Genomic DNA, 14,371 nt, shown 5'->3' on the forward strand with positions numbered 1-14,371 from the left:
GGTGCTTCTTCTTTGTACTTCTCTTGGCCATAGCAGTCATTTTTAGGTATGTTTATTTTAAGGATCTACAAAGCGTTAGAGTGCTGAAATGTAGGCATGACATGCGGCAGGTATTTCATCACTAGCTACAAAAGTGGAGGTGTCACTATCCCATACTTCTCAACAGCCTTACAAGGCCCAAATGAAATGGTGGACTGAGCGGAAAGGAATTAAAGTGGAACTTCAGTTTAACAAAATAAATAATAATAATAAATAAAATAAATAGCAAGGCATGTTGAGCGCTTCCCCGCCGCCCTATAGTAGAAGTACTGCTACAGGGCGGCAGGGCTGCTCAAAATCACGTGTGTATATATACGTGATTTGCATTTCAGGGTAGGGAGCGTGCGCGCACCACCCTACCCCCGCCGCCATTGGCGGCTAAAGATGTCGATCACCGGGTCCTTCCCGGAGATTCCCCGCTGATCACCGTGCAAAGCTGACAGTGGAGAGAGCTGAGTGCTAACACAGGTCTCTCTCCTGCCAGCAAGGACATGCTGTGTATTCCTCTGCACAGCATGCGTCCCTAGTAAAATACACACAGTTAACCCTGTAATCACCCCAGATCCTAACCCCTTCCAGCCCTGTGTCATTAGTACAGTGTCAGCGCTTTTTATTAGCACTGATCACTGTATTAGTGGCAGTTAGTCAGCCCCCCCACCCCCAGTGTCAGAATGCCCACTGCAGTCCCGTATAAGTCGCTCATCTCCGCCATGTTACTAGTATAACTTTTTTTTTCTCTCTAAATTCCAGTATATATACCGCCATTTGTAGACGCTATAATTTTCACGTAAACCAATTAATTTACACGTATTGGGATTTTTTTTTAGCAAAGACTTAGCAGAATACATTTTGCCCTACATTTATGACGAAGTTTTGATTTTTAAAATTTTTTTTATTGGATATGTTTTATAGCAAAAAGTCAAAAATTTTTATTTTTTTTTTCTCAAAATTGTCGGACTTTTTTGTTTTATAGTGCAAAAAAAAAAAAACGCACAGGTGATCAAACACCACCGCAAGAAAGCTCTATTTGTGTTAAAAAAAAGATATCCATTTCATTTGGGTGCAGCATTGCATGACTGCACAGTTGTCAGTTAAAGTAACATAGCACCGTATTGTAAAAAATGGCCTGGTCAGGGAGGGGGGTAAATCCTCTGGAGGGCAAGTGGTTAAAAAATAAAAATTATAAGACCACTTTTATTGCAATACTTGCCTCCTCTTCAGCGCTGTCCTCCATACAGACTCAACTTTCCAAGCTTAGTGCTTCTCCATTTCTGGGTTGCTTGACAGCCAGCTTCATTCAGCTCCTTTCCTGTCAGCCCGGACTGTCATAAATATATCCAGAGGGGGGGTTTGCCACCACATCAACATAATGTTGGCACCATTCTCTTAATAATTCATCACTGTCCAATGCTGCTGCAGAAAGAGAACCCCAATATGTCACATTTACATGACAGAAGACTACTTGACTCAATTGGGTAGAGTGATGGATTCTTTTTGCAACTGTTGAGATAAGTGATTTCAGATGTAGTGGGCTCTTCAGTGAAAGAGTGCCCACCTAATGACCCAAATGGCTTACCCCCTCTCCCCATTTTGACCTCACCAGTCCCAGCGTCAAGAGTACAAACTTTCCATAAGCATTGAGTCCTATCGGCCCTACGTAGTCACACAAGGCGACTTGCATTGCGGGAAGGAGCAGTAAAAAAACCAACAAATGCAAATCGGGTAGGAGAAACTTCATATTTTAGGAGCAAATGTCTGCCCCTATAGAAATTCAAATCTACACAAAGCAACAAGATTTTTTTTAAACACGTTCACAAATAACAGTGAAACCATCCATAATGTAAAGCACTGAGCTAAGTCCTGTATAATAATAATAATTTAGTAAGCAAACGTTATGAAGGGGGTTTGTAAGGGAGATGGAAAATATTTATTTTTCTAGTAATAAAATTTTTATGAAATGTGTCAGCCTTATTTTGAACGACCATGTGCCCAAAAAGCCCTTAAACCCATTTGGTCTTGATGTAAAAAATTTTCGTTCCATGCCTCCGCAAAGGCATGTAACCCCTGTATCCCATAATGTGATTCCTGTCTCACTCAAAGTCAACCAAGACAGCTGGGTGACAGCCCCACCCCCATGCCTTCATAGTCTGCCAATTTGGGAATAAGCTTCCCAATTTGTTTCTGAAGTTGAAAAACCTGAACTCTGTACACCATGCTCTGCATGTAGGCAGTGATTTATGAAGCGTCTTGGCCTGTTCTGTGTCCTGCACCTTATATTCACCTTCCTAGGTGTACATCTTGTTTTATCTCTGTAAGCCTATGAAAGCCATGTTCTACAAAACGGCTCATCAGCTTGGCCAAACTCGTAAAACCAGATAAATAAACACTAGAAAGCTTGGGCAATATGTGGCAGCTGTAGCAGCAATCTCTCACATGGGTTACTGGCTGTGTTTGGTAAGTAACAAAGACTCCCAAGAGAGGGCCGGGTGTGAAGACGAACAAATGGAGCGTAATAAACCCATGGAAACTAAGGCTATGCATAAGCGATCTTCTTCCTACTGCGGAGAAATGCATTATGTATTCTAGATTTCCACTTTTATCCTGTATGATTTGAATAGACTCTATGCTTTTAACTGACTCTTTTCATATCAACATAAGATGGTTTAACCCCCCCTTCCGGACATTATGAACGATAACAAAATCTTGCATTTAAACTCTGAATGAAATTAATTTATTCGAGTAAAATTGACTAGACTGAACTATCCTAGGTGATTTTCAATGCAACATTGAAATGCTAATTAGTTTAACAGCTAATGTCTAAAAAGTACCTTTTTTTTTTTTTGTATATATTACCTTTTACACAGTTAGGTATTAAAGGAATGATATGTTATGTTGCATGATAGATCTGAAAGTTTAATATGATTTGCAGACAAAATGGCAGTTTTCTAATTCTGCTGTCCACGACATTAAGGCTAAGCTAGAGCTGGCCATACACTGAAATTAATCTGGTTCCTGATGAGCTGAATTGAAAAATTGAAGGCAGCCATTGTTTGGGTTTTCTGACCGCCATTGGCAGCAGCTGTTGGAATATGATAACCCAACAGGGGGCTTGCCTATTGTGTGCTGTACAGTGTCAAATGAGGAATCTATTCGCCTAAAAGTCTAAGGCTCGGTTCACACTGCCATGACCTGGAATCCAACTTGTGAGACCCCAAGTCACATGACATGTGAAATCCCATGTTGGTCAATAAGACCTGTCTTAATTAGCACTACTGAAGTCGCTCTGACTTTGGAAAAGCTTCCTGTACTACTTCAAAGCGACTTCTATCCGACTTGTGCATATAGACGTTAATGGAAGTCGCCTCCAAGTCGGATCCTCTGTATTGATATGATTTGGATCCAACATTACAGGACGATTACCCAGGCATTCCCTGATATTCGCTTCAAAGTAGTACTCGATTGACCAGGAAATTGCCTGGCAAAGTCGCACTGTAAGTCGCACGACTTTCAGGTAGCAGTAGTGTGAACCGAAACGTAACTGTTCAGAAGTCTTAAGACTACGTAGGTGGCCATAGACCTAGCAAATTTGTCAATTTCAACTGCTCATCATCCACTAGGAATAAAAAAAAATAAAAAAGCAAATAACTCCCATAAATTAAGAAGTCAATTTGGATTATTCAACAGAATTTGGTCAATTGTTGAGTTGAAACTGGGCAATAAATGTACAGCTTCAATACATTTTATTGGAAGGCAGAATAAAAAATGGAAAACTACATCCGTATCTTTTGATTTTTTTTTTTTTCTTCTACTGGGTTTCGATCAGGCGATTTCGGTTTCATTATCCTTGCTTCCATTATTTTGTCTTTGATCGCTTTGCAATTTTGACACAAAATGGAAAAAGTTTGATTTCTCCATCAAATTGCCACATGTATGGCTGGTATTAGGTCTTTGTAATAGTAGATGCTGTACTGCCACAAGTATGAAAGTGGCTGTAGGAATAAAGATCTCAGTTGTGCTGGATGTGCATCTGTACACCTGAAGGTAAAATGTTTTACTATATGTGGGCTGCACAAGTGCTGAAAACCCTCTTACTATCATATAGACCTGAATACTGCTTACTTCTAAGGTAGGTGAAAAGTCTGAGGTGTTCTTCAAGATGCTGTAACCATGCTTCTAGTTTATAAAACACCAAGTTGTGTTGGGCAGTGAGCACCATCTACACTTTCTGACCAGCGCTGCTGCCGGTTTCTTCCATCTTCTCTTGGCACTGATTGAGTGGGTAATGAAGAGGGTTTTTGCTGTTAGACCCTAGTAGCACATTATGACCTTATGGAATCTGAAAAAGTTTAGCACATTACAAAGGCTACTCTTCATCTGGTCTGTCTGTCCATCCTGAATTAATCATTGTACTTGGACAGTTTTTTAAAGGGGGTTTCAAATATTGCTCTTGGTGATAAACTCTGTCCACCATGACTGGTAGATCTAAGTTGCTTTTGGTGGAGAGGAGCTTGAAGTGATTTTAGGTTTTTGTATCAAAATGGTGATGTGCATTAGCGGTGCTCATACAAAAATGGCAGCTGAAATGATGGTTCACCCATTTTCATTAATTTTTCCCCAGTCATCTTCCTGGACCGCATCCTGAGAGATAATTGGTTCCACCCTCAACAGGACACACAATCCAAAACCGTGAAAAACCCTCCCACCCCTTCACCCCCAATTTAAATTGCATTTACTACCATCCAGGATCAGCACAGTGGTTTCTGTTTTATCTTTACCAGCTGGCTGTTGGCTCCACTCTTAGAAAAGATCCACTTGGTTTGTCTTGCCATGGCTTTCTGCCAGGTCTGTCTTGCCTTGGCCTTCTGCCTGGGTTCCCCTTTTTTTATTTCTAGGATCTTGGCCCCAATGTAATTGTAGGAGTTGACTCCTGAAGCCCCTGGCTAGTAAGCCCTATCTCCCTCCCCCACCCACCTTGGGAGGTTTTGAGAGGGGTCTATAGTGTGTTCCAGGGACTGGGACTGCATGGAGGCTTATGGCTTGTGGCCCATACTTCTATTTTGGATAGAATAATGTCACTTCTGACGGCCCAGGATAACTCACTTCTGGTGGTGGTGGGACTAGTACACTGTGGCCAGCACAGCATATAGGGTCACCCCTACCATCCAGAATGGAGGGACAGTATGGCAAGTTGCCCCGAACACCACATTCAAGTCAGGGCCTGCAACGGTTAGTTCTTCCCTGCAGCGGTTCGGTGATTTTGGCTGCTGTATCACTACAAAATGTCAGCTGAGAGGCTAAAGTACTGCAGATAGCATTTGCTAACGTTGTGCCTGTCCCTGATAAAGATATTTTGCTGTAGGAATATCACTGTTTTTCAAATACAAGATATATGTCCAAAGTAGATGGACAACTTCTGTTGTATGACTAGAAAAGTCCCTATTATTGGGATGCACATCTGTAATATAAAGTTTTATTTTATAGTATGAGTATCCCTGCTCTCCAAATCTATGGTATAATTTTCAGGACCCATGTCTCTGCTCTTCAATTTTGTTATATTTTACAGGATTTGCATTGCCGCTCTCCAGATGTATTTTCCAGAAGTGTCATTGCTTTTGCTGAAATACATATTATATTTAAAGGCCTTTCCATTTCCATATACAAGCTATGTTTTACAGGAAGCACATTATTCTCCTTCAAATAAATGTAAATTTGAGAGAAATGGCATTGCTGGTCTTCAAATATAACTTCTAGTTTATGGGAGCGACCTCTGTTCATTCCATAAAAGTTATAATCTAGAAAGTTTAAATGTCCCACTATTGCATCTGCCTTCTGAAAAGCTAAGGAAAATTGAGATTTGCTGTAGTCAGGAACAGTATAATGGCATTCATCATCTACATGATTGCCTTTTAATTCTTTCATTTCTTATCCATAAGACTGTTTCATGCAATCTTTACAATATTTTCTGAAATTCACAGCAACAAAGAAAGAATGCAGTAACAAACGATATGCAGAGAGAATCTGTGTGTTAAGGATATTATCCTTTGGCACGCAGAGTTACAAGGAGCCTTTAACTCTGAGATGGAACATAATCTGGAAATGTGTGAAGTATTCTGCTTGTATCACAAAGTGACTCCAGTCCCACAATACAATCCTAAACTACATCTTTGTCACATGGCTAGTGTGGAAAGTGTATTACCAAAAATGTAGTCTTATGTATGTAAACATTAAAATCATAAGCCATACATGGATCGAAATCTGTCTGATTCAGCAAGTACCGGTTGAATTTTGATCCATGTAGGGGCAGGCTGGTTGTACACATGTTGATATATTGATCGAGTTTTTCTGGAATGATGAGTGCTGCCAGCTGTAGCTGGCAACCCTGATCTTTGTATTCCAACTCCGGGGAAGGCTGCCTGCTGTTAGAATTCAGTACCACAGCGGGAAGGATTTCCCCCATCCACATTGAATGTGTGGATGGGGGAATTGAGTCATTTTTCTTTGTCCAACCTGCTGGTTGAACGAAAAAAAAAAAAAAAATATTAGTGTAAGGGCAGCCTTAGAGGCACTGAGACTGATTTGATAAAGGAGTTGAGAATCTTCGCTCATCTTGTTTGAATGAATACTGTCACAAGTTAGCCTGCAGTTTCTTGTTTTGTGTTCTTACCTCCTTGCTGCAGTGCTGTTCCGGATCCCTTTCACGTGTTTGTCTGTGCTCACCTATGGGCATCGTCTGCTGTTCTCTGGGTTTTATTTCCTTCCCTTCCATCACTTCCTGGCCCGCCTCCTTGTTTGCCTGCCTATATAAGACATGCTCTGTCTAGGCCACTTTGCCTGAGCAACTTCCTAGTTGTCGGAGCTCCTGTGTGTTGCTGTTGCCTGTATCCTGCATTGACAACTTGTGTACCGACACCAGCTTCGTTCTCTGACTGTGCTTGTTTTCCGCCTGTCCTGACATCGGCTAGTCTATCGGATTTCCGTTTGTCTCCTCCCATTGTACTCTGCTTCCGCGAGCGGTCTCCTCATCAGCTGGGCATACCCGGGGGCCTCGACCTGGTCCCAGCTTGCTGCAATTCCATCCCCACCATCAGGGGCTCTGGTAAAGAAGCAGATTGGGGCTTAGACTCCGCGTCCTGGGGAACCCCAAGTTGACTATCTACAAGGGCTCACTACCACAGGTGCTGACAAATACTTCCAGTCAAATGAAATGCAAATTCCTGCTCACTTTAAATACCCATGCAGATGCTATTCACTTGATTGGATTATTGATTTTTGAGTGACGATTGTCAACTTCTTTGATAAATCAGCCCAAGTGTTTCCTTGACCATGCAGGGAAATTTTCTCTGCGAAGGCCCACATGCCCTGACCCCATATAGTCAACTTGCCAGATGTTCTTGGCAGCTCCTTCCTCTTCCACAGCCAGTGACAAAACTCTGCATTAGCGAGTATATGCCTTCTTCCCCTGTGACCATTTATTTGGTCTAGCAGCCAAGCACTGAGTGACTTCTCCATTGTCACATTGTCCCCATCAATGGGACAGCATCTCTTTAAAGTGGAACGCCAGTCACTTTAGTGTTTATACCTCTGTCAGGTTATAATTGCTTTGTCTATGCCCCCTGGGGAGACTACCCTGACTTCTGCCCCATAGACACAACAGACAGAGGAAATCTCTTCAAAAATAATTTTTGACATCTGTCATTAGAGGAGGTGCTCTCAATGGGAGATTTCCCTTTGCCTCTGTTTTCAGGCTCTACTGTAAAATTTGGGATTTTTCTATATTGCCCTTATGAAGAGCTGTGATAAGGAATGGAAGTGCGGATTTCCCTAATGGAATATCCTAACTCTTCCTCAATCTACTCAAAACCTAAATGGGACAAAGAAGCCAGTCTTCCTCTTTTTTTTTTTTTTATGAGATTTTAGGATATTCAGCATTCCCCAAAAAGGTTTTCAGAAGTTACTCTCGCCTTGTAGCAGCGGTTGGAAGCCAGGTCTAAGGCAAGTATAAATATGCTAACTTCCAATCTACCTTTAAGTTCCAATTCAAAGCGGAGTTCCACTCACGCTGTCAAAAAATAAGTCAGCAGCTACAAAACTGTAGCTGCTGACATTTAAAAAACAGCCACTTACCTGTCCCTCGGTCCCGTGGTGTGTCCCCTGCAGCCCGTTTCACCGGCCGTCCTGTATTCCAGGAGGCCGGCATCTTCAGTGTGGGAACCCTGCTAGGATAGCTTGCGGCTTCACAGCCGGGTACCCACTGCGCATGCGGGAGTAGCGCTGCGCTTAATGAATGGTCCTGTAGTCTTCTGGGACCTGTCACGTGTCCCAAAAGACTACAGGGAGGGAGGACACCTTTCGATTGCCTAGGCGATCGGACTGGAAGTGGGAGCAGGTACCTGTCAAATTCGGGTACCTGCTCCCCCCCTCCATCCCCCAAAGGTGCCAATCCTTAATGGGGAGCGGGGGAGCAGTCCTTTAAAGCAGAACTTCCCCTTTTGGGTGGAGCTCCGCTTTAATGTTAAGTAGTCTTCTCAATGTGCGTAAACTCTTTGGGGTTGATTTACTAAAGGCAAATGGTCTGTGCACTGCAAGTCCAGTTGCTCTAGATCTGAGAAGAAGCTGAAATGAAGGGAAACGCTGCTGATTTCTATCGTCCAATCATGTGCAAGCAAAAATGCTGTTTTTTATTTTCCTTGCATGTGATTGGGTATTCTTTGCAAAGTGAAGCTTTACCTCATTTACTAAGCCCTGGAGCAACTGCACTTGCAGTGCACAGTATATTTGCCTTTAGTAAATCAACCCCTGTGTGTATAGTTGGTGATATTATATGGTGCTCACTGATCTTGTTGAAAGAAACAACTGTTGGACATCATTTTTGATCTTGCCTGGTGAATCTTCCTGTCCTTGTCAACCAATTTGAAATGAGTTGACTGGGAGTGACTTCCTCATATGGTAGACATGTGATTGTTGGAAAACCAACCAGACTGGATGAAGATCTTTTCATGTCGACAATGAACTCTACAAATGACAAACTTTTTTTGGTTCTCAACTCAAACTTTTGTAAGACGTTCTGTTTTTTCTGGAGGACTAAAGCCCATCTGGAGAGTTTGATTGACATAACAGGGACATCCATTAGTGACCTTGAACATGCTTTGTTTGTTCAGGTCTCCTGTGGTAAATAGTGAGCCTTCCCGATGATTTAAGGGCTTGTGACATTGTCACCACAATGTGATCCATCCTGCAGATGCCTCTCCAGCACATATGGTGACAGTCTTACATAAACACTTAGCTGTAAACCGATTCCTAGGTATGTGGAGAATATACGCCTTCAACTGCACATTACTTCATCAGTGTAAAAAGCCAAAAGGTACAAAATGCACTGGTGTATCCATTAGATGAGCAAAAAGCAGAACACCCTCCTCCTAACAAGCAGAAACAGAGCAGCTGGTGTCTAAATACAATAGGAAAACAGACGTCTTCACACAAATTAGAAGAAAAAAGGTTTGAGACAGTTAAAGCTGAGCTCCAGGCACACATAAAAGATACAAAAGAATGTTGTATTCAATAACACAGGTCTGCAAAAAAATGTTTTTCCAAGAGCTGTTTTGGTTATTCCACGTAATGTTTTTGTTTTTTGGTACGCTGAATCCGAAAATGACCTCCATTTTGTCATAGGACATCACGTTTCCTGACAATTTAGGTAGCTATGTTAAATAAGGCAATACCTCAAAATAAATGGAAATAGACTTATAAAATGAAAGTTTTATTACAATTGTTTCATGAAAATCCTTTTTTGAACTGAAATGAGCTCACCTACACACACTAAACTCGATTCTTCTTCCCTGTGAGGCTCCTCTTGGTGCATTTACATGTGAGTAGCATCTGGAATGTCTCTCTGAAGCATCCAATAGTAGTCTGCCATCATTGTAATGCTCCATTTTCCCTGGTATCTCCTTTCCATCTCTTTAATGCCTTGATGGAATTGTTCACCTTGTTCCTCACTCACAGCTCCCAAATTTTCAGGAAAGTAGTCAAGGTGGGACTGGAGGAAATGCACTTTCAAACTCATCAGGCAACCTAAAGCTTGAAATGCTTTCAGCATTCATCCGACGATCTTTTTGTAGTGAGGATCTTTGTTATTGCCTAAAAATTTCTGTACGACTTCTTTTAACCACTTGCTGTCCGCCTGCTGTTTATAAACGGCAGGGCGGTGACACTCCAGGGGCGGGTTGCCGTTCATAAACAGCACCCGCCATTTCTAGCTGTGCCCGTTCCCTTGGAGTGCACAGCACCGCAATCCGGTGCCCGCTGTGTCCTCCGGACACAGTGAAACACCGATCGTCGGACGGGACCTCTGTACGAGGTCCCGATCATGTGATCACTGATAGGCCAATCAGTGATCACATGCAAAGTAGTAAGCAAGATGTCACTTGTGACATCTTGCTTACTACGCGTGAAATCTGTGAATGATCACAGAGGTCACATGGTACAAGGCTATTCACAACAGCCTTGTACCATGTGACAAGCTGTGACCAATCACAGCTCACTCAGTATTTCTCAATGGCTGCAAGAATGCAGAGAGAGAGAAATTATTGCTTTTACATCCTATATGGGTGTAAAAGCAATCACTGTAAAAAAAAACAAAAAACTTCATCACCCCCCACAAGTAGTACAGTGTCACCATGGTGACACTGTACTGCTAGGGTGACAGTATGTTAAAAAAAACAAAACAAAAACAAATAATATAAAAATGCAAAAAATTTTTTTCAAAATTATAATTTTTGGTGTTAAACTAATTTGGCTTATTTTTTTTTCTACTAAAAAGATAACGGAATACATTTCGGCCAAGATTTATGATGAAAGATTATTTATTTGAAAAATTTTATAAGAAAAGCACTTTTTTTTCAAAATTTTTGGACATTTTCATTTACATAGCAAAAAAAATAAAAATCCCAGAGGTGAATAAATACCACCAAAATAAAGCTTTATCAGTCTCAAAAAAATGGTAACAAATTCATATGGGTACAGTGTTGCATGACCGCGCAATTGTCATTCAAACTGTGATAGCGCTGAAAATTGCCCTGGTCAGGAAGGGGGTAAAAGTGTCCGGACAGGAAGGGGGTAAATGCAATCCACCCTTCTTTTTGAGGATCCGTCATGGTGTTGACAAACTCTTGATCAACTATAAGCCTTCTAATGTCTGGTCCGACGAACACACCTTCCTTCAATTTTGCCTCCGACAGGCCTGGAAACTTGGTGACCAAGTATTTGAAGCATTCTCCATCTCTTGGAAGTGATTTTACAAATTGCTTCATCAATCCCAATTTTATGTGGAGAGGTGGTAGAAGAACTTTATGGGAAGGTACCAAAGTTTCTCGGAGGACATTTTTTTTCACCGACTGTTAGCACCCTCGGCTGCCAACTCTTCTTGGTCCAGTGATTTTGTCGGTCTGGACTGTCCCATAGACACAGAAAACAAGGGTATTTGGTATCCCACCCGCTGGATTCTTCAGGAAAGATTAACCCCTTCTACCATTAGAAGCACAGACTCAGGGCTGAGGCTTACACATACAGCATGCTGCTGAGTATCCCAATAGTCAGACATGTCACTCAGAGCAGCACTTGTATTCACCCCCTTTGCAGGGGGGGAGGGGCAGAGATTGTTTACCTGCAAATAACAACAAAGGGCCAGAAGAGAACTAGGGAAATGAGGAAATAGAATTTTTTTTCCCTAAAACTTGCTTAGCTTATGTATATATTGCTGACCATCAGATTTACAGTGCTATATTTTTTTTTTTACATGACTCGGACAACCCCTTTAAGGTTTTTTTTTGCATTTTATATCTTAAATGCACTTATGTGAATTAATTAATAGTAATTTGGACTAAATTTGGTTAAAAACCCATAATATAAAAAAATACCAAATATTAAACATTTTTTATACATTTGAAGACAATTTTGCATTTTGTGGCAAATCATGACATCTAGGAGTTTTTTCAATATTTTATTTGTTTTCAGCACACCAAAATACATGGAAATTAGATGAAAATAACCAAACAACTTTAGTCACAGACCTGTGTAATGTATTTTTTAAATGCAAGTAGCTGAATTTGACCTAGTATTGGCCTTTTTGCAGTCTCTGTACAGAAGGGCTTGGCTTGTGAGTGGAAGAAGCATGACAAGGGGTGGATTAGCTTGTGCTCACAAAAAGCGTTCTGATAGGAGGAGGAAGCAGAGTGACAGAAAACTGAGCTCATGGCTGTGCTACTGTTCCATCACTGTCCAGTCATAAGCTGATGATGGGCCCTTTGACATCCTGGGCTCAGAGGAAGTGGGTTGAATGGTCCTGGCCATTGTTCAACCTGGAAGACTGGGGACATTTAGTGGCATAAAAATGGTATTGTAGTACCGACTGAAGAGGAGTAGTGCAGCAAAAGCCAGTTCTAACTTACGAGTTACTCATTTCCTAATATTTTTTGATTTAAAGTTTTGCTTTAACCTTATTACAATCACGGCAGTCCAGTTATCATTTCCCCGAGAGCCCAAACTCCTTTATATTAGGGTATTGGCAGAACATGCCAGTGGGCAGAACAGTGCTAAATGGTTAGCACTTCCGCCTGGCAGCTGGTCGTTGGTTTGAATCCAAACCATGGCACCACCTGCCTGGAGTTTGCATGTTCTCCCTGTGTGGGTTTCCTCCAGGTACTCCGGTTTCCTCCCACACTCCCAAAGACATGCTGGTAGCTGAATTGGCTCTTGTCTAAATTGGCCCTAGTATGTGTATGTATGATTGTAAGTTAGGGACCTTAGATTGTATACCCCTTAAGGGTTAGGGACTGTGAATGTACTATATATATATTAGTAAAGCGGTGCATAAATTGACAGTGGTATATAAGTACCTGCAATAATAAATGAGCTATCCATTGAGGGAAACCATTGTAAACGAAATTCTGTCTTTTAACGCCTGAGGAAATTTAAAGAATGAGTAAACCCAACATTTCATATTCCTGGTATGTGCCTGCTGTGCCACATACTTGTATGAGAATGTATCCTGTTCTCTTTGTATTGCTTCCTTTGTGTGAAATCCCTGGTGTTCCTGCAAGTCCCTCTGCATTCTTGCCAAAAACTGACCACATTAGGCATGAGAGCACACGGTCAGTTCTCTAGCTGTGATGAGAACTCTGTCTGCTCTCCTCCAATGATCACATTTGTCCTGACCCCCCCCCCCCACTCCCACATAACCATTCACTGGGCAGACCAGTGTTATGTGGTTTCTCCTCCCTCACCTCTATATGCAATTGAGAACAGAGGGTATGTGATCACAAAAAGGAGGGAAAAAGATGTTTGCATTGTTTTTTATATCTATAAACACATTTTACCTTCCATTTCTATTTTAAAATGTATGGGTTGTTTTACGAGGTGAGGGTTTACACATATTTAAACACTTGGTTTATTACATTGTTTATACAACACCGTGTAACATTTTTTTTCCTCACATTTTTAGGATGTCAATACAGGTGGAGAGGGCAGTGAGTTTACAGACAGCGGTATTGAGGCCACAACCACTGACACAGACTTCATGTCCAGACGCTCAAATGCCACCACATCCAGCTACTCACCCACCGCCAGCCGGGCCTTTATCGGGAGCGACAGTGGTAGCAGCTCTGGAGATGCTCTCCTCCAAGGAGTTTATGAGAATTTCCGTCGAGAACTGGAGATGAGCAGTGCCAGTAGAGAAAATTTGGAGGAAGCCAATTCAGCTCTAAGTGATGAACAAAGCAGTGGCACTTTAAGCTCTCCTGGGCAGTCCGACATCCTCCTGACTGCAGCACAAGGGAGTGTGCGAAAAGCTGGGGCGCTGGCCATCAAGAACTTCCTTGTGCACAAGAAGAACAAGAAGGTGGAACCTGCCACACGAAGGAAATGGAAACATTATTGGGTTTCTTTAAAAGGTTTGTGGTCTTTTAGAACTACTACCATCTTACTTGTTATATCTAAATCTATTACTTTTAGTTTTAGTATTGGATAGAGTGGATCCCTGTCAGGTTTGTTTTGCTCAGTGGTAAAAAGATACAATAAAAGCATACCTTAGAGGTCTAATTTCTCATGTTAGGGTAAAAGTAAACAGCTAATATGTTCTCTTTAATTAGGGCTTCTTAGCCTTTCTCAACCTTTTCAACAAAAAGAAGCTCTTGAAATAACTTTCCAGTCTTTGGTAACCCATGCTAAAATTGACTATATCCACAACTCCTGATACAGTAGTGTGATGGTCAGTGGGGAGAAAATGCTCATTGCTCAAGGAACCCCTAGCAACCTCTGGAGGAATGCTAGGGTTCCA

General features: G+C 41.7%; 1 protein-coding gene across 2 annotated transcripts in view; it reads left to right on the forward strand.

Moving 5' to 3' along the window:
* TIAM1 (TIAM Rac1 associated GEF 1) overlaps positions 1–14,371 on the forward strand; it is a 575,726-nt gene that overhangs the window by 355,144 nt on the left and 206,211 nt on the right. For both annotated transcript variants that reach the window (XM_089659507.1, XM_089659508.1), the window contains one exon: positions 13,538–13,985. In XM_089659507.1, coding sequence (XP_089515633.1) covers positions 13,538–13,985 — 448 coding nt within the window. The remainder of the gene's footprint in view (positions 1–13,537; positions 13,986–14,371) is intronic.

Source organism: Staurois parvus, unplaced genomic scaffold (genome assembly GCF_062004578.1).
Source record: "Staurois parvus isolate SC_StPar_1 unplaced genomic scaffold, SC_StPar_1.0 ptg001162l, whole genome shotgun sequence".
In the NCBI taxonomy this organism is placed as follows: domain Eukaryota; kingdom Metazoa; phylum Chordata; class Amphibia; order Anura; family Ranidae; genus Staurois; species Staurois parvus.